This window comes from Nanorana parkeri, unplaced genomic scaffold, assembly GCF_000935625.1.
Source record: "Nanorana parkeri isolate BGI_ZX_2015 unplaced genomic scaffold, ASM93562v1 scaffold1728, whole genome shotgun sequence".
In the NCBI taxonomy this organism is placed as follows: domain Eukaryota; kingdom Metazoa; phylum Chordata; class Amphibia; order Anura; family Dicroglossidae; genus Nanorana; species Nanorana parkeri.
The window spans coordinates 67,716-93,200 of NW_017307996.1; the positions used below are offsets into that span (position 1 = coordinate 67,716).

Genomic DNA, 25,485 nt, shown 5'->3' on the forward strand with positions numbered 1-25,485 from the left:
TCATGTGCTTCTAGCTAAAGTCCAAAGTTGTTCCAAAACTATTGTATAAAGCCAAGCCAAGGAGGCTGACAGCTTTCACCGAAAATTGAACCTGTCCCTTTAGCCTCCCTATCAGTCCTTTAATGTGATGACCAACTATGTTAACCAATATGGCGTCCTGGGATGCGGGAGAGGATTTGGTCAACCTCAATTTTTGTTGTAAAGCGGTCTTCACTGCACGTATAATGTGCTTAAAGTGACACTAAACGCAGGAGTTAAATCTTAAAAATGCATTCAAGTACCTTAACTATTAACAAAAATTAATTTCTGCTGACTCAGTCTGTCCGTCTCACATTTACTTTACTCATTTGTACTGAGATTGTATTCCGTGATGGGAGCGAGCTTTGGATCGATGACTACTTTACAACACACACAGGGACCATGGGAAACAAAAGTATCCACTCTCCAGAAGAAAGGACAGTGTCAGCACAAATTCAGAGATGATTTGAGGATCTACAGCCGACTGATACACAAATAATATACATTTCTGTATCTGTAAACTACAGATACAGTAAACTCCCCATTATTCGGCATTTAAGCAACTGGCACTCTCAAGCAACCAGCTAAAAAAAACGAGGACATATGCCCTTGATTTTTTTTTTGCTGGTCGCTTGATAGACATGTGCACACTAAAAAAAAGGTTGATGATGATGTTGCACAGTCCATCTGAGACTCTCTATTGTGGGCTCTGCAGGGGTCTCAAACTGGGCTAGGTCGAGGGCTGGTCGAGGCTGCATCTCCCTCCCAGCTCCTCTTACCTGCTCCTGCTGCTGGGGCCTGGCCTCCACTGCCGCTGGACCAGCCGGAAGTGACATGATGTCACTTCTGGTCCGAGATCAAAATTCCTCCAAAGCCGCCGGATTGGTGCTGCTGGGGCCCGGCACTGCATGGGCCCGGCCTGCTCCGACACTGCGGGGGCCCGGTCGCCTCCTCCCGTTACCTGTGCGGCCATCGGCCGATACCCATGTAAGGGTCCCGGGCCCCCCAGACCCCCCAGGTGGGTGGTATTTACCTGGGCATACTTTTTTGGATCGGATGCATTTTTTAGATGCACCACCTGAGTTTAGTGTCACTGTTAAAACCATGAAATCATATATAGGGAAATATGTATGTGTGAACCTTAAAGGATGATTGATTTTCTATATTTTCTATATTTTAATCTATCCAAGTTTGGAGATGCAGTTTTAAACTATACTAGTGACTTTGAGTTTAGAATTGGTAATCAATCAGTAAGCTTGACAGGCAGACCTAAACACAGTAGAAACAGTTGTTGGGAATGCTCAAAGTAGACTTGGCCTTTTTGAAGAGTATAACACATTACTCAGGACATATACTATGATGCCCAAAATGGGATTGAAGGAAACACATTACTCAGCTACTAAGAGTATGGCACTCCCTTATGCAAATCAGAAAGACTTTTAAGATAAACATCCCATAGGTTATTTTAAAGTAAAAGCATGGATATAAAGACGGGGGGATGATCCTTCAAGAGGCACACACACATACACACAACACACACATTCACACATCCACGCAGACCTAACCACACCCACATCCACACCCACACTCATTGAATAGACAGAAACACCTGTTAGAACTATTTTAACTTACTAACTAAAGACACGTTTCTTAAGCATCTTATAGACTTCTGCTGTAAGATATACCATATCCTGTAATATTTTGTAACTTTATATTAAACACATTCTGCACTTTATGCAAGAACGAACCCAATCATCTATTATTTAACATTTCCCACCCTATGCTTCAAGAAAAGGAATATGACATTAAAAAAAAAATCACATTTCTAACAGTCACTTTAATTCTGTTTTGTCACTATATAGATATTTTGAAGCAACCCATACCTGTGAAAACAGACAGGACATACGCATCTTGTCTTCTGCCTGTGCTGCCAAAATCTGCCCAATTCCGATAAATCTTCTGCACTGCAACCGACTGGTAGTGCTGATCTCGCTGATTCTCACTGATTGCCCAACAGGAAACAGGATGCAGCAGTGACATGGAGGTCAGCAGAAGAAACTGTTAGGATCCAGAGCGCCTCCAGGTGGAGCTGGAGCTTAACCCTGCAGTTCCTGTGCTCACCTGCAGGTGTCTCCAGGCAGCCGGGAACTTTCAGGTACCAGACCATCATTGGGTGGTGCTGGAACCTGCAGCTCCAGTGCTCACCTGCGGGTGTCTCCCAGCTGCCAGCACTTAGACATCACCTGGTGCTTCCTGGGAGGGTTTTTAAACCCTCCCTGCAGTCAGGACGATGACTCAGTATACTGTTATTGTTTCCTGCGAATCCTGAGTCCCCAGTCTTGAGTCCTGTTACCTGCTTATGTTCCTGAGTCCTGTTCCCTGCTTATGTTCCTGAGTCCTATTGCACTGCTCCCAAGGTTTTCATGCCCTGTTATACCCTGTGAGGGTATTCTGTGGTTTGTTCCTAGTTTTTGGTTGCGATTACTTATTTGTGGGTTATGTTATGTTTTGGCTCCCTATAAATAAAATGTATATATATAAGCTCAATTTTCCTTGTCTGGTGTGGTCATACATGTTTGGTCTGCCTGTGTTGGTACCTGCACATGGTGTGGGGACACCTGTGCCGGCATCTGTGACAGAAACCAATGGTAGATGTAGGGGACCCAGGAGCTTGACACTTCAGGAAGTGTCGGTTTCGGTGCAGACTTCAGTAGATGATTTCTCAGCACCGGAGCAGAGTTTGGCTGAATGGACAGCAGTACAGGTAGGCATGTACCCAGCCTAGGTAGAGGTAAGCAAATCTAAAAAAAATCTTGTTAGATTTTCTGAAAAATGTTCAAAAATTCCCCTACATTTTTTATCTCTACAGGGCCAACACAGGTAGAAATTTTTTTGCATGGGTCAGTTATTATTTTTAATTTCTGAACTGCTTTACAGAGAACATAGAACCAATCAGTCCCCACCCTCCAAGGCACTACAGGTATATATAGCTCTCTTGTTTATAAATAATGTTTGTACCTTCTTTTGCATTAAGTTCCACTTTGTGATTTCCAGAATCGATAATTTTTCCCTTTGCCATTATCTGCACGATAAAAAAAAAAATCACATAACATTTTTTTTAAATATCTGTGTACATACTTTGGATGTTACAACTGGTCTTTTTTAAGGTGAGTATACTTTGAAATGGTGAACATGAACAACAAGCTGTATGTACCATGATGGCTCTCGAAGAACAGTGCTTAGGGCAACTTTTTTTCTCTATTCTGGGGATTTCTTGATAAATGTATCAAATGAAGTACAGAGGGAATTTTGTGCATGGGGTGTTCAGAGGAGTCGCAAGACGCACTATTGTTTAAGAAACATGAAACCGTCTCTCTAGATATGATTATAAAGCAGACAGCAGGCTGCCTCCAACATTCTAACAATTTGCTTAGAAAGTGAACAGCAAAAATCAGTACTGACCCTAAAACCTGTCAGGAAAATAATAAATTAGAACAACTGGGCCTCAAAGGACCCTGGCATGTACCTACTACAAATTCCATGCATAGTACATGGATTTAGTAATCAACTCAAATTTTGTTCGATTTCTGCTGAATTGGGCAAATTTGGAGCAGTAAGAGGCCCTGTTAGCACCACTCAGCTTGACAAAGTTTGATTTAAAGATCAGCTGAGTCGGGTGGAAAATTCTCAGCCGGACAGTGACTGTGTCCTGACAGAGGCAGTCACTGTGCAGCTATACGGGCAGCCACGGGTGCTAGAGTTACCTAAAAACAATAGCGAGCAGCTGAGATTCCTCCATCCCACAGACCGATTAATTAAACAGCTAGTTGTGTCGTGTCGTGGCTAGCTTAAGGCAGAAGTAAAGTGAGGAAAATGAAAAATTGCAGGGAGGTAGGGATTTTTAGCAGAGGAAACCTGCAAAGTCTCTTTTGCCCCCCCCCCCCAAAATCTCCCCCTCTCCCCCAGCAATTTCTTTTTTTTTTGTGTACAGAGCATGCACCATGTAGTGTACACAATCAGCATCAGGCCGGGTGCTGGGGAGGATGTAACTCCTGTATGTGTGTGCAGAAGTTACATCATCAATGGCCACCCAACAGCAGAAGAGAACTTCTGAGAACCAGGAAGTGGCAGCGGCAGAGTTGGTGGCAGCAGGGGACAGATTTGAGGACTGAAGATGCAGCAGCACTAGAGAACGGCACACTTGTAAGGTAAGTGTGCCCTAATGTGCAAGCATGCTATGCGCTAACAAACCAATCAATGCCACTCAACCTCCTATCCCAATAATCAGGCTGGAACTGGTGCTCAGCATCGGTCTCTGCCAGACCCCATAAAGTGCATTGCAGAAAAACAGCACACGAAAAGGATCCATTCAATGCAAACTTTATTTCTTAAGGCATTAAAATCAGCAAAAAAGGTGCTCTTTTGTTTACTCTTTTTAATGCTTTAAAGGAGAATTATGAGGCGAGTGATTTTCACTCCGCCTCATAATCTGAGCCAACCTGTGACAATGAAACTGTCACAGGTCGGCTCAGTAGATCGGGAAGTGAGCGAACACATACCGTCACTCGCTCACTTCTCGATCTATCCGTGCTGAGAGCCGTCACTCACGGCCCCCTGCAGGGATTCACCCGTCCCCTGTCTGATCCTCCAGCGCTGACTGGCTGAACAGACGGAGGAGGGGGCGGGTACAGCTGGCTCTGCCTCTATAGGCAGAGCTAGCTGTCACTCACGCAGCTGGGTGGATCAAGACAGAATTGTCGGGATCCGTTCCGGCTGCGGCGTCTCAGTATACCAGGAGCTGTAGCTCGCGGTATACTGAGCTTTGGGTGGCGGGAGGACGCTAGTTTGTGTCCTCCCGTTACCCTGAGGAGAACTATGCGGAAAAAGCCCTGACCCCATAGTTCTCCTTTAAGTAATAACAATGCCGATTACTGTATACAGGCAGCTGCTGGAGCTGCCCAAGTAACTTAACAGTGACTGTATCTGTTAGGACGCCGTCTCTATCCAGCAGAGAATGTTCAACCCATCTCATTCGACTTTTAAATTGACTTTTCAGAGCCATATGGCGCTGACAGTGGCACCCATAATTCATCATTTGTCCAACTCAGTAGGAATCGGCTGAATTGGAGCCATGGATAACTAGCTTTAGGAATGACTTATAACCCATTAATAAGATTGTTTGTCCAATGAATAAGTAAAAAATTGTTTCATAGTACATGAGTCTCCTTTAATTACAGACTACATTTTTCTGTACTTGTTCACCATATAGCTGTCTTGTGCCCAATAATTACCCCTCTGATATATGAGAATAATGGGAGATGAAATGTAGGAAATCTGCAATGACAGAACAAAGACGTATACTCACCAGATGATGGAATACAGCATGCCTCGAGTCTCCAACCCCTTCTGGAGTCAGAGTGTAATACACTACGAGGTTCTCATCCTCCTCACACTTCAGAGTGTGGAATATGGGCTGGATCTTCAGATAACTTTTGCTTCTGGAGTAGAAATGGCTAACGCTGCGAGAATCATCTTGATAAACGGGGAATAATGAAGATTGGCTGTAGCAGTTTCGATTGCTTTCCTTCTGGGTGACCTGTGTTAGAAGTGAAGAAAATTCTCATAATTATTGTAAACAATAATTACAATTAATTGTATTTTTTTAATATTCCTATTTATTGTGGTCAGTACTTGTGGCTAGTACTAGTACCATCTAGTGGCCCCTAATGCGGTATTCTCCTAATATTACTTTTGACTTTGAAATATTCTAAGAAGGTACATTTTTGCCTCCAGTCACACAGAACATGCTCAGAGTTTTTCAGGACAAATGGCTCCGCTGAGTTTATTTAAAAAAATAAAAAAAAATAAAAATAAAACCTGTCATAAATACCCCCCCCCCCCCAACAAAAAAAACCCCCACACATTCCAAATCAAGAAAAGAGCAGTTTTTTTCAAGCATATTTTAAATTTAGTCCAAGCAGATTAAAGAGCAAAACTGAAAGTTGTTTTTTTTTGGGGTCAAATCTGTGATTTTATGGTGAGGTCCATTTAACGCTTCCCTAATCTCTATACCTCTGCATTGTCAAATGAACAACCAGCTTCTATAAAGTGAGCCTGTCCCCAGATCATGAACACTGAAGTATTTACATAAAATTAACAAGCAGTAAACGCACTTTAAAAACATCCACATTTACCTTGGTAGCTATAGGCATTGTGGAAGAATTCATCTTCAAAGTTCACAACAGAGGCTCTTGTTTACATCAGCCTTCTATTGTACACAAACAGCAGATGTTTGGTCTTTCAGGATCTTTGAAAAGGAATTGCTTCACATTACAAGCAGAGAGGTCAGGGATAGCTTGTTTTAAAGCTCTTTTATGGTTTGTGTAAATACGTTATTGTCCATAGCCTTTGGCATGTATGAAGCAATATGGATGCTGGCTGTATTCCTGGAAGGTTAATGATGCACATTAACCTTCCAGGAATACAGCCAGCATCCATATTGCTTCTTTTTCCTCTACCTAGAGAAGCATCAGCTACAACAATCAGTGAAACTGAGGATCTCTATACATTCCATATTCACTCCTGCCATCATAGTGACAGTTTTAGGAAAACAAATCACAACTTGTAACACCCAAACTTCTGGGGGGTTTCTTTGTACTGATTCAGAACAAATACCTCTTGAGTTCTTTCCTAGCTTGTTCTTACCCTTAATGTTATGGACTGATGGCTGAATTTTGTGGTTTCAATAGAGAAATCTGCTGTTCCATCTGGCCCTGTTATATAAGTGTAGTTTGTTCCATCATGACCGACAAACAGGGTCACCGTCTCATTGGAAATAGGCTTTCCTGCAGCATCTTCCAGGAAGACCTGTGAAAAGGCACAAAGAGTGTTCTTTATCCAGCTCCTACGGGAGTGACAGAGAGCAAGTACTGGACAGCACATCTAAACCAAATGAAAATGTCATGATTTTGTGAAGGCATCACTGGAACATTGATAGCTACACCTTCCTAAGTCGCCTGTGTTGATGGGCTTTTTGTTCACACCAGAACTTGCTTCTCTAACTATACAAGTGAAATGGAATGCAAAAGCAGGTTGATGCAGCTTTGAGCGGGTTAAATGTAGGTCAACTGCTGGTCATATGCACCTGTCAATAAACTGAGAATAATCTCAGAAATGTCTCAACCTGATTGCAAATGCACGTGGAATGCACCTGAAAGCCCACTTAATTTGCCCATCGATCATCGGTGCCCAAGACCAAAACTCACTAACATAGACTCTAATGTGATCTATACTATTACTATTATACAGGATTTATATACCATCAACAGTTTACACAGCTCTTTACAAAATGAAGGGAGGCAGTAAAGTTACAATACAATTCAATACAGGAGGGTTAGGAGGGCTCTGTTCATCAGAGCTTATAATCTAGAAGGAGGCAACAGTCATTGATTGTGTGGGATGAGCTGATGGAAGAAGTAAAAGTAGTTATTATGTGGCGGCGGAATAAGCTTCTCTAAAGAGATATGTTTTCAAGGATCGCCTAAAGGTGGACAGAGTAGGAGACAAGTGGACAGACTGGGGTATGAAGTACCAGAAGATGGGAGAGGCTCCGGAGAAGTCCTGGAGGTGAGCCTCGAAGGTGGTGATGAGGGAGCTGGAGAGCAGGAGGCCTTGAGAGGAGTGGAGAGGACAGCTTTGGTGCTATTTTGAGACTGAGGGTGGTGATGTGGCTTGAGACAGAGTTGTGGATGGCTTTGTATGTTATTATTAGTATTATACATTTTATTAGTTAGGAGCCAGTGGAGAGATTGTCGGGGAGGGGACGGGCACTGAGTAATTGGCAAGGTGGATGGGTCTGACTGCAGTAGTCATGATAGATAACAAAAATGTCAGGAGTACTTTGTTCTGGGCTGTGACACAAAGTATTGAAGTCCAGGAATAGCCAAGCAACTAGTGATTTCAGGAGGAGGTGAACACAATCAGCCTCCATATTATTCTCACTACTGTTTTTCCTTCACTAACAAGTGCTAAGAATTTTGTTACACTTTCTGATGGCTATTCTGTATGTCCACTGAGCAGTTGGCCATTCTGTTCCATCATCTTAGCTCACCTCTCCATACAAGGGAATGCCTCTCTTGAAGCGGGAGTCCAGCTGTCGGAAGGACACCTTTGTAATTGTGTTCTTAATCTCGGAGGAGGCCTCGCCGGTCATTTGCACACCTAAGGTACACAACATTGTTAGCATGTCAATTTATTGGACTTTTCTCCTATCTATTGTTTCCATGTTGCCTTCTCTCACCTGTTCCATCCTCCGTTATCTTGGCGGTAGCAGTGAGTTTCCTCTCATAGCCGTTACGTCTCAACTGGAAAATTTTTGTCTTCACCACTTCAGAAAAACAGCCTTTGTTATCGGTCTGAAAGGGAAAAGCATCTCTGAGATAGTCTGATATTTCCTTCAGATAATATCATGTCGGCTAGTCTGTGCATAACAATTGAAAGTGGACCTAAGTATGGGCCTAGAAGATGTACTTGTTGGTGAATCTGATTGACTGTACTATGTGACAAACTCTTCAAGACCAAAACAAGATGTTGGCCTTATGTAAATCAATGTAATCAATGTAATTACTGGTTTTGCCACTGAAATAAAAAGGCCAGATAGTGAAGTTGGATTAATGGGTGCACTGAAAGCAGCACCTTAAAGGTACTTTACCCATATATTCAATATAATAACAAAGGCACCTTTAGAAATGTTTAGTAATGACAATCTACAAACAGATACTTCTAGATAACTGCCGGCTATTTATTCTTTGCATAACTTATTTTCTCTTGTTCCCTATTCTTCTCACAGTGGCCATCTTATCTAGGGGTAGATTAATCCATCTCCCTTTACTTCCTGGAACTCGGGCACATGTGACTATGCACATCATCTCATGGGAGGACCAAGCCTTTCCCTGAGATCTCATGAGATTACAGATGAGGGCGCTCGGGCGCAGATTACATCACTTTTGCCAAAGAGAACCAGGAAGTAGAAAACAAGAAATCTGAAGTAAAATGAAAATATGTTTAACTAATTAATGTAAGGTGATTTCATATCAATATGCAAAGCTGCATGCTGGTATGATTTTTAACCAGGGGGTTAGGGTCCGCTTTAAAGCAGAACTGAAGCCAAAACTATTTTTGTAATTTTGAACACAGTAGGTTAGGGTTATAATAACCCCTGTCAACTTTTTTTTACCATCTGTGTCCAGTTGGAGAGATTTCCCTTCGCTTCCTGTCCAATAGACACAACAGGAAAATAGAGGAAATACCTCCAAAGTGAGGGAGATCCCTGGTGATCAGAAAGGTTCAACAAAACTAGTATCCCTATTTCTGTTCTGATGACAACCTGAAATTTGATATTTTCCTTCACTGTCTGTGATAACAGTCCCCAGGACAAATAGAGGGAGCAAATCTCCCTACCAGGGTCACACACAGGGGTGTCCTGAGGCAGGGTGTCACCTGGAGCGGAGACCAGATGACAGCCTGCCGTGACGTTATTGCGCGTGACGTCAGCAAGCGCATGCGTTATGACGTCATCGCGCATGCGCGCTCATCTAGTTGATGCCTGCCGGCGGCCATATTGTTGATGGACGCCGGCAGAGAGAGGAGGGGACGTTCCACCGGCGGGATGAGGTATGCCGCCAGGTCCCCTCCTCTCGGGCACTCGGTCCATGACCGAGTGCCCGACTTTTTGGAGGGGGTGACACCAAAATGACTGTCAGTCATTTTGGTGTCACACAATCAGCCTCCATATTATTCTCACTACTGTTTTTCCTTCACTAACAAGTGCTAAGAATTTTGTTACACTTTCTGATGGCTATTCTGTATGTCCACTGAGCAGTTGGCCATTCTGTTCCATCATCTTAGCTCACCTCTCCATACAAGGGAATGCCTCTCTTGAAGCGGGAGTCCAGCTGTCGGAAGGACACCTTTGTAATTGTGTTCTTAATCTCGGAGGAGGCCTCGCCGGTCATTTGCACACCTAAGGTACACAACATTGTTAGCATGTCAATTTATTGGACTTTTCTCCTATCTATTGTTTCCATGTTGCCTTCTCTCACCTGTTCCATCCTCCGTTATCTTGGCGGTAGCAGTGAGTTTCCTCTCATAGCCGTTACGTCTCAACTGGAAAATTTTTGTCTTCACCACTTCAGAAAAACAGCCTTTGTTATCGGTCTGAAAGGGAAAAGCATCTCTGAGATAGTCTGATATTTCCTTCAGATAATATCATGTCGGCTAGTCTGTGCATAACAATTGAAAGTGGACCTAAGTATGGGCCTAGAAGATGTACTTGTTGGTGAATCTGATTGACTGTACTATGTGACAAACTCTTCAAGACCAAAACAAGATGTTGGCCTTATGTAAATCAATGTAATCAATGTAATTACTGGTTTTGCCACTGAAATAAAAAGGCCAGATAGTGAAGTTGGATTAATGGGTGCACTGAAAGCAGCACCTTAAAGGTACTTTACCCATATATTCAATATAATAACAAAGGCACCTTTAGAAATGTTTAGTAATGACAATCTACAAACAGATACTTCTAGATAACTGCCGGCTATTTATTCTTTGCATAACTTATTTTCTCTTGTTCCCTATTCTTCTCACAGTGGCCATCTTATCTAGGGGTAGATTAATCCATCTCCCTTTACTTCCTGGAACTCGGGCACATGTGACTATGCACATCATCTCATGGGAGGACCAAGCCTTTCCCTGAGATCTCATGAGATTACAGATGAGGGCGCTCGGGCGCAGATTACATCACTTTTGCCAAAGAGAACCAGGAAGTAGAAAACAAGAAATCTGAAGTAAAATGAAAATATGTTTAACTAATTAATGTAAGGTGATTTCATATCAATATGCAAAGCTGCATGCTGGTATGATTTTTAACCAGGGGGTTAGGGTCCGCTTTAAAGCAGAACTGAAGCCAAAACTATTTTTGTAATTTTGAACACAGTAGGTTAGGGTTATAATAACCCCTGTCAACTTTTTTTTACCATCTGTGTCCAGTTGGAGAGATTTCCCTTCGCTTCCTGTCCAATAGACACAACAGGAAAATAGAGGAAATACCTCCAAAGTGAGGGAGATCCCTGGTGATCAGAAAGGTTCAACAAAACTAGTATCCCTATTTCTGTTCTGATGACAACCTGAAATTTGATATTTTCCTTCACTGTCTGTGATAACAGTCCCCAGGACAAATAGAGGGAGCAAATCTCCCTACCAGGGTCACACACAGGGGTGTCCTGAGGCAGGGTGTCACCTGGAGCGGAGACCAGATGACAGCCTGCCGTGACGTTATTGCGCGTGACGTCAGCAAGCGCATGCGTTATGACGTCATCGCGCATGCGCGCTCATCTAGTTGATGCCTGCCGGCGGCCATATTGTTGATGGACGCCGGCAGAGAGAGGAGGGGACGTTCCACCGGCGGGATGAGGTATGCCGCCAGGTCCCCTCCTCTCGGGCACTCGGTCCATGACCGAGTGCCCGACTTTTTGGAGGGGGTGACACCAAAATGACTGTCAGTCATTTTGGTGTCACCCCTCAAATGTCACCCCTGGGTGCGGGCCACACCCCCCGCACCACCCTTGTGACGCCACTGGTCACAGACAGCTATAAAAACCTGACAGGTGTTCTAATCCTTTCCACTCTAACCAAAACTATAAAAAAAAGGTTTTTGGCTTCAGTTGCACTTTAGTTGAAATCTGCTTGTTCTCGGTATATGTTGATGTAAATTCCAGAATGGCAACTTCAGCAGTTCTCTGCATCTGGTAGTCTGGAATGTTACTGGGGGCTAAAGGAAGACATCTGCTCAAAATGAGAAGAAGAGGTAGAGTCTAATAATCTCTGTAGTGTCGCTTTGTCAAGTCTTTTTAGAGGTAAATAAAATATATTCAATTAAAAAGTTTAAAAAAAAATACAGATACAGAAGCGTACAGGTCTATTTTAGAGGAATTGTACAGACAGTAAGCAGAAAATGATCAGCTCATGGAAAAGTCACTGTCCTCCGTGTCAGTCCTTCCAACAGTAAGCACATATAGTTCAGTGATCTCATTTGATAATACTGTTTACTGTCACTTTTGGCCCTTATTTGGTTAAAGACCAGACATGACTGGGCGCACTCCAGAACAGGAGGATACTGTTCTCAGTGTATCTAAAGCCATTCGTTTTCCTTTTTGAAAGAGTATGGCATAGTTAAACCCTCATTCAGGTTATTTTGTGCCATATTTGCCCATTGGGGAGAATTAGCTTCACTTCCTGTCTTATAGACACATCAGGATGTTAGTGAAATGCTCTCTAAAACCTCCTCTTAGACAGTTGTCACTGCCCCATTGGAAGAATGTCCCTCTTTTCCTGTTTCATTGACAACTAGAAATGTTGTTTTGTTTTTTCAATTATTTTTAGTCCTGGTGAAAATGGCCAACAGAACACAAAGGGTCTACTTTTATCAACAACTAGTGGAGCTATTGGCCCTGCCAATCTCTGTGAACATTCGTTCTGCCCGAATAGATGCAAAAATGAACATTCTTCGTATATTATATTTTAAAGTCGAATGTAATGTGATACCGCATTATGTCCACTAGATATTGCAGAGGAGCATAGCAAATAAATACTTATCTCCTGTGCTAATTAGCTCCAGCTAGTGGCCATGAAGTGGTATTATATGACAGTACTTTACATTTGACCTGAAGAGAAAATATACTTTCGTTTTTGCCTCTATTTGCACAGAATAATTGGTTCTGCAAATTGTTTTTAACCCCTTCGTGACGGGAGAGGTACACTGTACGCCCCACTATGAAGTGCCCAAATGACTGGCCACGTACACAGTACATGATCAGTTATTTGTGGCTCTGTAATGCTGATTCTCAGCGGTTACCATTCATTAATGGATGCCTCAGTATTGAGGAATCCATTAATGAAAGAGTTAAGCTTTTTCAGACACCCGATCCCTTTCAGGAATAGGGTGTCTGACAGTGAGAGCAGAGCGGTATTTACTGCTCTCACTGACAGCTGTATAGATCGGGAAATCCCAAGGTATACCGGCTTTGTTTTTTTTCGAAACTTTCCGCAATAGAAACATTTAGCTACATGTTTTTATTGCTGAAATAATGTTGCAGGTTTCTGATCATTGTGGGAATGATCAGAAAACCTTTAGTGACATCTGATCCTGAAATGCTTCAGGATCAGTGTCACTAAGGTTAGCATTGGCTGTTCTTAAGTTTGAAGCAGCGCAATAATAACCAAAAATCAATTAATTAATTTATCAAGCAGCAATAGTGAGAATAATTCACAATGACTGCTTGATATAAATAAATACATAACATAAAAATGTAAAAAAAACTTAAAAAAATAGTGAAAAGTATAAAAAAATTTAACAAATAAAATGTTATATTTAAATATAGTTTATGCTATCATTTATATACAAATTAACCCTTTACAATGAAAATCTGCAGCTGAGCTGCAGATTTGTTTTTCACCCTAGGGGGTTAATTTTTTTTAACCCCCTCATGCCAGTGATGTTCAAAGTATGCTATTGTCACTGAGTGTGACTCTTAGTGACAGTGACATTGTATGCCATGTGACCACTTTTAGCTTTTAGAGAAAAAAGACTAAAATGTTAGGTTTTAGTTTTAGGCTGAGTAGTACCGAAACATTTTAAAAATCCTAGGGATGTGAGGTTTTTCCAAATAAAGGACAAATAATCCCCCTATTGCCCGCTATATGCTGACAGCACAGTGTCACAGGTCGACTTGAATTTTGGGGATGAGTGTTTTTCAATGTTTATTTATGCACAAATATATTAAAGAATAAAAAAAAAAAAAATCAGCTTAAATGTTTCTGATTATTTGTAGACCAATGACTTTGTAGCACTACATTACAGTGCAATACTTACTTCATGTGACAGTTCTTCACACACTCCGTCTTGTGTTGCATCAGCACAGGACGTATAAGAGTAAGCAAACTTTCTGCAGATACGGACATCAATCCTCCCTACCACAGGTTTACCATACGTGTATCTGTAAGAAGATGTGTTTTAGTTTACTTATAACCATATGTACATGTTTTTATTTTATACGCATGTACTTTTAACTTTAAAGTTTATGTAACCCCACCCTCCAAGAAAACAAACAAAAACTGGTAGCTTACCATGACATGACCATGATTTTAGTTATTATTTTCCTCCAAACTGTGACTCAGTGAGTACAATCCAGATGTCATAGTCATTGATCTGGGGGGTATTTGCAAGTGTTGACAAAGTCTTTTATAGGAGACACAACCCCATATCACTACTAATATTATACAACCGCACTATCTTGCATTACTTCTGCAATCATCAGTGCATATTACTCAGGCTACTGGGACTAGAGAGGAATGAGCACAATGTGTAGGATACACTGATAAACTTTGATGGGACAAGACATGAGTAACTGCAAGTCAGTGAATGGAACAATTAACTTTGATAACAGAAGGAAGCTATGACCAGCATTCGTATGAGTACAGTACTTGATTCAGTGACAGTCTCAGCATTGAACACTTACTTTCCACATACAGTAACTGTGATTTCTTCATCAAGGATGGTGGTCACTGGGGCCATTTTCACCTGTACCTCATACTTTGGTAACACTGAAAAGATGACAAACAATGAGTCAGCTCTGTGCACATGAATCACTCAGTGTCTCAAACTCTCAGTAATGTGGCTTCAGTTCAGATATCCAGGTACATTTGTTGACCAGCAGCATGGCATTTATGGAAGCTGAAGTTCCATATCTCAGGATTTATATTATTTGCCCAATATAATTCCTACCTTACATTCACCTCCATGTGTGCACAGTTCAACACTTCCCTCCCTGAAATTTTGGTCATAGTACTTGCCCATCTGACTATTACAGAATAGGAATGCTGTAGTTCTACTTCCTTTGTTACTTGTCTTTCACTAGCTGACTAACTGGAGAAATTTGGGAGCAGCAGCATACTCATAAAGTCATCATATTATTATGCTAGATCATAGTATTAGACAGACGGCATTGTGAAAAGAAAAAAAGTCTTGTACAGTAATATGCATGGTGGGCTGGTGAATGCATGGAGCAGCACTCTGGTCTTCCAACCACTATCTCATATCTGTTGCTAGCTTTTATGTAACGTAACATTTCTCTACACCAGCTGCTTGTTCAGTATCAGCTTCTTTTCTGATTCGAGAAGGGGATGTTTTCAGCTGGCCATAGACGGGTATATGAATCACAAAGAGGGTCACTGTCGGCTATTAGACATTTGGTTGTCCATTCAGGGTCAAACCTCGTTTTTGGTATTAGTGGTGTCACTGTGCCTATTTTAGAGAACGCAGAGGAGGCAGAAATGGAAGAGAAGGCAAATTGAAAACAATTAAAACTTCAGAAGCAATTCTTTTCCTTTTCGTAAATTCTTTCTCTTTTGCTTCAGCTTTTTGCAACCTCTTGCTAATTTTGTAGCATTTTTAGCAACCTTCTGTCACTTGTATAATCATAAAAATATATCTCTAAAATAAGATATGATATAGATGAAAAACTTACCATATTCCTCCACACTAAAGGAATGTTCAATCTGGGGGCCCTTTTCCCTTTGTGCAACCATTTTATATGTCCCCAGCCTGGGCTCAGAGGTGAGGAGGAAGGATTCTTGAGCAATTCCTCTGTTTGTCTCCATATTCACCCACTGAAAGATGCGATTTCGTTGAGGATCCTGAGAGAACACATTAGATCAGATACCTTTTCATACTGATATAAGTCCTTTCACTCTGGATTCTACACATATACTGTGTATGAAAAATTGCTTTATTATTCATATTCTAGACTAAACATACTACCAAAAAAAGATGTTTCCAGTAAATCGAATGAGAGACTCATTGCTGCAGACCTGCATTAGCAAATTCCTGACAAAGTGACCCTGTGTGGTTCCGAAGCCTTAAACTTAATTTTATGCTGCAAGAACATCTATAAAGACAAGACCTTGAAGCTAAAAAGGTTTGCGTACAACAGATTGTCTACTAGTATGTTGTGGCATCATCCACCAGTTGTTCCAGCACCCAAATAAAAGGGGTATATCTGTATGGCGTGCAAAGGAGAGATCACCATGATCCAGGCTATGACTGTCTCCTGAAGCATGTTCCCAGTCACCAACAACTCCCATTGCACCATGTCTTGTAAAATGTCCATAGTTTTTGGCAGTCTCAGACATATTTCTGTAGAATTACATTCACTGAATACTATGTGGGTCCTTTTATGTATAAATATAGAGTGTATGTGTGTGTGTATAGATAGATTGATAGATAGATAGATAGATAGATAGATAGATAGATAGATAGATATGTGTGTGTCTATATAGATATTACATATTATCATATATAGATATGATTTTTAGAGATGTTAGTGACATCTATTAGCAGTCCAAATAAACCACCATGATGTGGAAAAACAGGTCTCCAAGATAGATAGATATGTGTGTGTCTATATAGATATTACATATTATCATATATAGATATGATTTTTAAATATATATCTATATATATATAGATATATATATATATAAACAGGGCTTGAAAAATCCACTCGTCCGCTCGTCTGTGACAAGAGGACGGTGGAGCCCGACGAGCAGCTTCCCGGCCCGCCCCTGTACCAACTTTTATGTTTTACAAAAAATATGGGTAATAATAAATGTTTTATAACATAACGTAGGGAAACTTTGTTTTTTTTTTACATTTATGGTACTTTTTTCATTATATAGTAAAAAAAAAATAACCCCCCCCGTGTTGATTATATACCTCCAAAAGAAAGCTCTATCTGTCCCCAAATATGTCCCCACATAAATTGCAAGGCTATATTCCGGTCATGCTGACTGGTGACATTTTTGACTGACTGGTGAGACACCATCAAATTTTTCAAGCCCTGTATATAGATCTACCGTATTTTTTGCTCCATAAGACGCACTTTTTCCCCACAAAAGGAGGGGAAAATGTGCCTGCGTCTTATGGAGCGAATCCCGACGCCCGAGACATGCAGTTTCGGGCGCCGGGCGAGTAGTAGGAGCCACTGCTCGTTTAATACAAGTGATCTAATGAGATCACTCGTATTAAAGCCAAGCAGCGGCGAACTGAGCAGCGGCGACGATGGAGATCACCATAGAGCAGACGAAGAACGGACTTTCTTCGTCTGCTCTGTGTGATCACTGAGACCGTGGCGCTGTAACCACAGCGCCACCTGTCTCAGCGGTCACTAACTGCAGCTTCTGTCACAGCTTCTGTCATAGAAGCTGTGTCAGAAGCTACAGTCTGTCGAGTGCTCCATAAGGCGCGCCGGACCTCCCTGCATCCTATGGTCCGGTGCGTCTTATGGACCACAAAATACGGTATATAGATATATACAATGTATTTCTTTTTTTGCCACATTTTATATTTCTCTCAAGAGAAGAGCTATAGAAGAAGTAAACAATCTACAAATTAGATATATGTGCATAGATAATAAAGAAAAGTGAAGACGAATGGCCATAATAACTGCAGTCTCCCAGGGATAATAAGGAGATGTTTTATTCATCAGAATATAGAGGACACTAACATTTGATTTCTATAGGTAACAATACTTTGCATATAGTTTATTGTAACTTGCAGCGTGGATATGTAAAAAAAATAAATTTTTAGACCTAATCTGATATTTACCTTTCAAAAGTTAAAAAAAACAAATGTGGGTATATTTGTATACCCTGTGCGATTTATAAATTCATTGCAACTATATAGTTATGATTTCAAAAGTCAAAAAAATCTAAAAATATTACTGTTATTAACAAAACAGGAAATAGTAATGAGCTCTTTTGAAAAATATTACCTCAGGTTCTTTAACCAAGAAGGAACATTTCTTGTCTTACCTCAACAAAAATTACAGGAAACTAAAAAAGGAATGAAAAAAGACATTGCGTTAAAAAACATTAAAATAATGCCACTTACACTTTATCTTAAAGTATTCTGAAGTTATATTTGAAGTTAAAGAAGATATAACCCATAACTGAATTACATCCTGTGTATCATACATTGCCTTAGTGGTTTTCTTTTAATAAAATACTGTTTTTTCATCCTTTTTTTGCTTCTCATTGCTGCTTATCTCCTCCAGCCAGTTCATGTCAATATACACTTACTCCAGCATCAACTGCACATCATTGCTTAGGAACGGCTTTCTAATAAAGACAAAGACAGACCATGCCTGGGCAATGTGTGTCAGCTGTTAGGATCAGTTAAGGGTGAATGATACAGAGGGCCAGCCACAGAGCATTAAACCTTTTGCAGAGGAAGTTGTTCTTTGCCACATCTTCTGCACCAGGGGTAGGTAAACTCCTGCCCTCCAACTGTGGTGAAACTACAAATACCATGATGCATCTGTCTCTTGAAGTCATGTCTGTGGCTGTCAAGAGCCTTGCAATGCTGGATGGGATTTGTAGGTGTACCACAGCTGGAGGGCTGACGTTTGCTTACCTCTGCTCTACAGAACTCTCTTTGTATCAATCACTTGTCCGCAGTACAGCTTATGATTTGTAAGAATTCCCATGACTTTAGTGGCATGATTGCTGGATACAGAACTATACCAAGCACTGTGACTGATCGCATGAGGGCTATATCTACAATATTAACAACAATCAATCATATTTTGCCTTTATATACCTTTAATAATGTTTATAGCTTTGTAAGAAACAAAACTGTTTCACAGCTTATAACTGAGCAGGGGAGTAACTATATGTATATAATTGCTATGAATGTGGTTAGTTTTCTGCATCCCTAGGGCAATTAATAGAGGAGGAGATAGGGCAAGGGGTGTAATGGTTTTGTTACTTAAGGTCCCTCTTTCTAATCTCCTTATATGCACATTCTATCCACATTTCTTTCTGAAATGCTATTGCTATCTGCATAATTGGCTAAACAGTGCTGGGCCCCCTGTAATTCCAGATTTAGGTGGGCTCCATAGCAGTTGCATGGTTTGCTACAGCTTTATTACGACTTGCTGAGAAGGTTTTAGTTTTCTGCAGGCAGGAAGCTTTTACTTTACAAAAACCATGGAAACGTATTTTACCCAAAAACAACAATTAAATATACTGTACTGCGATTCACTAGCCCTTAGATGAGGTACCCGACTTTGTTTTCTTTTTTCCTTTATTTGAGCCTTGGCTATCACCCCATGCAGCCACTACATCTAAAGACTGCTGAGATGCAATATATTACATTTTTGTTCTTGGGTGTAGATATTCTTTAAAGGGCAATGCAACCAGACTTCCCTCAATGTAAGTAAAAAAATAAAATAGACTGGATTCAACTACACAAAGTAAGCACGGTTTTAATGTAAGCATGGTTCTTTCAGGGTATCCTAGAATACTTTTGTTTGATAGATTCATGGCTTCATGCAAGGTGACTAGTGTCTTGGGTTCAATGGCATTTAAACATACCTTCTCATGGGTGGTATGAAATGTCTCGTCCATGGTAGCAACACGGAACTGAACTACAAAGAAAAGAAACAGGGATTCTGTTTTATACATGTGCTAAAAGTTACATACTTAGTTACATAGTTAGCCAGGTTGAAAAAAGACACAAGTCCATTGAGTTCAACCTATAGAGATAAAAGTGTGACCTTTCCATCTACAAAATGACTGCTAATTGTGACATAATACAATGGCATGGTAAGGAGAGGCCTTAGTATAGACTTGTAGTGCTATATCCCTATTCTTGTCTGAGTTGGGAATGGGACAAATACCTTATCATGGTCAGTAATGTTTAATATACAATGGCATGGTAAGGGGAGGCCTTAGCATTGACTTGTAGTGCTGTTTTCCAATTCTCGTCGGGAATAAATCAAGAAGCATTTTATGTGTAGTATATATCATGGCATAGCAAGGAAATGCCTTAGTAAAGAATTGTAGTGCTGTATTCCTATACGTGTCTCAGTTGGGAATAAGTTGGGAAGCATTTTATATGTAGCATATACAAGAGCATGGTAAGGAGAAGCCTTTCCATAGAGCTTTTGTGCTGTATCCCTCTTCTTGTCCTAGTTAGGAAAAACCCAAAAAGCTTCTTTTTTTTTATGTGCAGTAATGTGTAGTATATACAATGGCATGACAAGAGGGTTTATGATGGAATTGCAGTGCTGCTCTATCCTTATTTTTTCTTAGTTGGGAGAAGTGTAGCAGCTTATCATTGGAAGACATGTTTAATATATTGGATAAATGGTGATGCAAAGCGTTGACCTTCCACCCAAAGCCTCAGTTAATAATTCCTATAATCAATAGTGAGCTGCCGTGCTAATAATATATATAATAATAATATATTCTTACACATGTTTAATAAACTCAATGGCATAATGAGAGGTCTTAGGATAAAATTGTGGTGCTGTATCCCTATTCGTTTCTCGGCTGGGAATAACTCAATAAGCTCAGTAACTTAATAAGCTTTTTATGTGCAGTGATGTGTAGTATATACAATAGTATAGTAGACATACTTTATGATGGAATTGCAGTGCTCTTGTCCTATTTTTTTCAGTTGGTAATAGGTCTAGCAGCTTACCTTTCTGCCCAGGTTTATAGATGGGTTTGTCAGTCTGGATGAACGCCAGGTTATATGAGCTCCTGATGACAACGCTTCTCTTTGACTTAAAGTGCAGAGAGTCACCCACAGCATCAAGTGTGATGAATGCCACATGTGGCGCCTCAACCTTTGGTGTCTAAAGAAACACACAAGGAGAATTTTAACACCAATAGTATCAGTTGGCTAACAAATTGATGACTAAAGCTATTTCCACCTCAAACTGACCAAAACAATATTCCTTATTCATCTCCAAGTGATGTGCTGGACCAGTTTGCTACTGCTGGTCTTTCTGTTCAAAGTGTTTCAAATAAGAACCATGTATAGTGCTTCATGAGAAGCCCAGTGTATCTTCCCCAGTGCACTACTGGATTTTTTAACTGTGCAGTTTATTCTGCTTGTATAGATCACCTAAATGACGAAGAGCCTAAATTGCTCTGTTTGGGCCTGTCAGAACAAATGCAGGTTTATACAATAAGTCATTACAAAGATGATGTGAAACTGCAATATATTCTACTGGAAGCAGAGATGACAAAAACTGTATTGCAATCAGTTATGAGGCTCTCATTGCTTGTTGCAGTTTACTTATCTTTGCACATCAGCTATGCTCTTTGTATTGTCTGATGGCCGAGTGTACTAGAATTTTCAGCAAAAACATATAATCTGTTACAGGAGCTATAAAAAGGACAATTATGCTGACAAGAATATATAGGCTTCCATTGCTGAGCTCTGCTCTAAAATTCTAGTTTCCAAACATGCATACTGTTGCAGTGGCCTCAACACTTTGAGTCCCTTTCCTGGTACAACTATGAAGATTGGACATTCTGACTTCACATGCTGCATACATATTCTGGTCCAGCCAGTGATTCAAACATACTTTGAATGAGTATGGTAGCCTGGCAACTAGCATTTTCCAAATGAAGGTAGAACATCAGCTTGCCTTATTTTGATCAGCACATATTACCAAGCCTCTGTGGAATGAAAATGTTACATTCTGTATTTCACATCACGCATAAAATCTTGAGGGAATGTGGAGGTGTTGCTCAAAAGCAGTGAAACAGATGTCAGTTGTTCCCTGGAGCAGAAATGTCAAGGCTGCAATCTGATTGGTTTTATCTGTTGGCACAAAGCTACCAATCGGATAAGCCCATTCTGACAGCATCTAAAAGTTTGGAAATGGTTGGTAGGAACTTGAAGGTCCCATCTTAATGGTTGACAATGTCCTTGAAGTAGTATGGGGTTCCTTTGTTCTATGGATCTTATGATGTAAAGAGTTGGATTCTTTCCATTCCACTTTCACATTGGAAGGCTGCTCAGCTACTTAAAGCGATACGTTCATTGACATCTACGAGAGAGATGAGACTACTTGTTTCATGAATGAAAAGTGAAAATTAATTTGTAGCTCTGTGTACCAACTCCAATTTTTATCCTGGATGTGCTTACTCCAGTCTTATAATATAATCTCATTTGTGATTAAAGTTTAACAAATTCCTGGAAAGGCTCTCAAGCTGAAAACATCTTAGTAAAATATAGTGACATATTATATATATATATACATTGATCAGCCATAACATTATGACCACCCGCCTAATATTCAGTAGGTCCATCTTTGGCCGCCAAAACAGCCCTGACCCATCGAGGCATGGACTCCACTAGACCTCTGAAGGTATGCGGCGGTATCTGGCACCAAGTTGTCAGTAGAAGATCCTTTAAGTCCTGTAAGTGGTTAGGTGGGGCCTCCAGGGATCAAGCTTGTTTTTCCAAAACCTTCCACAGATGCTCCCTGTTGCCGGTTCACCGGTTTTCCTTCCTTGGACCACTTTTGGCAGGTCCTGACCGCTACAGACCAGTAACATCCCACAAGAGCTGCAGTTTAGGAGTTCATTGGACCCAGTTGTCTAGCTATTACAATTTGGCCCTTGTCAAAGTCACTATTTATCATGCATGCCCATTTTCTTTGCTTCCCACGCATCAACTTCAGGGACAAAATGTTCACCCACTTCCAGGTGCCATTGTAATGAGATAATCAATGTAAAGCTGGCCTATACACCTATAGATTTCTAAGGTCAGATGGAAAAAGTGCAACAGATTCCTCCATCCACGCTAAACTGTGTGGATTGAAAACAAATCTCCCGCTGAGCCAAGCTTCAGTATCTTGCTAGGCGGCCCTGCTGGCTGTCAAAATACTTGAACAATGCCTGCAGCCAATCAGATTGTTCAGGTATTTTAAAAGCCAGCGGGGACAACTAACAAGATACTGAAGCTTGGCACAGTGGGAGATTCCTCCATTCACACAGTTTAGCGTAGATGGAGGAATCTGTTGCACTTTTTCCATCTGACCACAGAAAATCTCCAGATAATCTATAGGTGTATGGCCAGCTTTACTCACTTCACCTCTCACTCTCAGTGGTCATAATGTTAAGGCCGATTGGTGTATATTAAATAGGACAGGAAGATTTGTAAAAATTCCCTTGAAAATGACAAGCCGACATTTGTCCAAACAATGTAAAAAATTTTCAATAGAGTTATAAGCTGACAGAGATTCTAAAGCTGCCCAATTTTATTACACAAAAAGTTTTGTTGTAGAGTGTGTCCCAACTAAATAGACTTTTCATCACTTCCTGTTCTGACAGGAAGTGTGGGATAGTATCCCCACTGGGACAGTCTGCAAATAAAAACCCGACAGAGGTTCAGTCTTTTGCATAAAATAAATATGACTGAAAATGGGATTTAAAGAAAGTTTATATTTAAATATAATTTGACGTGCCCAGATGACTATGAACCAACAGGAATCAATCAGTAAACCTCGGACCGGTTGATGAGAAACAATGGTATTTAATGACATTTTGCCAATAGTCCACAATACCTGGAATGTGAAACAGCTGTCCTCTCCCGGCTCTGTGACATGTTTCTCCAGCAGTGTTGTGTTGTCCTGTGCCTCCAGGGACACGATCACATTAACAGACTCATTAAGGTGTGACAGCTGCAAGCAGAAGGTCTGTTCCTTTCCTGAATTTAATACAGTCGGCACCAACAGCATATACTGCCTGGAAAACAAATGGAAAAGTATTCTAAACCAAAAAATAAAAGCCACAAACAACACTATTCAGGTACAGGAATTACATCTTTCAACCCTTTTGACAAGGAGAAAATCTCTATATATGATCAGTATGTAAAAAAAAAAAAAAGCAGCTTATAAACAACTTTATAAAAATAGTCGGCATGGAGTTAGAATGCAACATCAGCTGCACGGTAGATGAATTGCATCCTCTGCAATGGTGGGGGCATTCACCCACACAGTGGTACCCACAGAAGTTTAGAATAAAGTGCATTATTTTGTAGTAGATGAGTTCACCAGAGGAGCAGGTGGTAGAAGTGCCAACACTGACATTGGACACAATTTAAAGAGACCCTGTCACCAGGTGAAAGCACAGACAAACTCAGTGTTTTAAAAGCTTACTTACAGTATTTTTGTTTTCTATAAATTATTTTAATGGGACTTTGAACTTGCTAGAGAAATTACACATTACAGAAAGTGTCAATCCCTAGCACAGCCCCTTCCCTCTTTGCACATCATAGCTCTCTCCTCTTCTGGAAGTGTCTAATTAATGTCTGTGCTGGACTAGCTCCTCTGCCCCTCCCCTCACTGCATAACCTTTTATATAGCTACTAGGGGAGGAGCAAGGGTAAATATTATAGTGTCCAGTCTACAACTGCTGACATCACATCCAGATGGTGGCACAAGGGAGACTTTTACAGGTAAATAACATGCTTAATATATGTTAAATATATGTTAAATGTATTCCAATGGGAAGATTGTTAAGTCTTTTTAAAGGGTCAAACACTTGCTATTGAGCATCAATGCCTATCTCCTTCATAGATATCAATGGTCTTCCTGTTGGACACATTGAGCTGACACATGAAGATGCACTAAAAGCAGGAATGCAATACAGCTATGAGAGCTGTGCGTGATGCCTATCAGTACAAATTATGATGATAATAATAATAATAATAACTCAGTATTAACAGGAACACAATAATAAATAAATGAAGCATAAACGATGATTTGATGATCAATATCCAGATCAGACCTATTGTAGCCATTTGCACTCCAGGCAGGGCCACAAGGCCTCAGGGCGGCAGGGAGTAGAGGGGCAGCAGGGGGGTGAAATTCCTATCACCCAACACCTGGGACAAGTAGTTTTTTTCTACATTTAGCCCTGCTTTGGGCAAGCAGCAGGGCTAAATGTACAGCGGGGGAAGCTGCAGCTCATTTTGTACAAGTGATCTCTATTGCCGAGATCACTTGTAATTAGCCTGCTCATCCGTCCTCCCCCACCGCCCCCCCCCCTCATGGCCCACCTCCGACTGCCTCTCCCGCTGTGGTTTTCGTGGTCCCCTGCTCTTCTGGGGGACTCGGGACCAGTCAAGGTAGTTCGGATTGGAGAGTGTGGAGCAGAGAACGTCTGTTCTCAGCTCTGCTCCGTGTAAACACTGAGACGGGAGAGCTGCATTTGCAGCCTTACCATCTCAGCTGTCACAGGCGAACCAGCACAGTGCTGTGCTCAAACTCCTGTATTGAAGGGGACAGGTTCAATAAAGAGAACCTGTCACCTCCAAATGCTATCACACAGGGGCTTGCTAGCACTTGTGTGGTAGCAAAAAAGTTAAGTGAAAATAAAGAAATAAAATAACAATTAAAACATTTGATAAAAAGTAAAAAAATAATAAAATAAAAAAGTAAAAGATAACATTCAAATTTAAAAAATGTAAAAAAATTAAAAAAGTGATAAGTAAAAAATAAAAAATTATAAAAAAATGTTTTAAAGAAAGATAATAACATAAAT

General features: G+C 40.8%; 1 protein-coding gene across 1 annotated transcript in view; it reads right to left on the minus strand.

Annotated features, from left to right (window-relative positions):
- LOC108799452 (alpha-2-macroglobulin-like) overlaps window positions 1-25,485 on the minus strand; it is a 67,495-nt gene that overhangs the window by 34,779 nt on the left and 7,231 nt on the right. Inside the window, 12 exon segments of the mRNA XM_018571313.1 lie at window positions 3,037-3,100; window positions 5,384-5,637; window positions 6,747-6,885; window positions 9,930-10,039; window positions 10,119-10,233; window positions 13,949-14,072; window positions 14,595-14,679; window positions 15,603-15,771; window positions 17,947-17,967; window positions 19,510-19,562; window positions 20,621-20,777; window positions 23,505-23,685. Coding sequence (XP_018426815.1) covers window positions 3,037-3,100; window positions 5,384-5,637; window positions 6,747-6,885; window positions 9,930-10,039; window positions 10,119-10,233; window positions 13,949-14,072; window positions 14,595-14,679; window positions 15,603-15,771; window positions 17,947-17,967; window positions 19,510-19,562; window positions 20,621-20,777; window positions 23,505-23,685 — 1,472 coding nt within the window.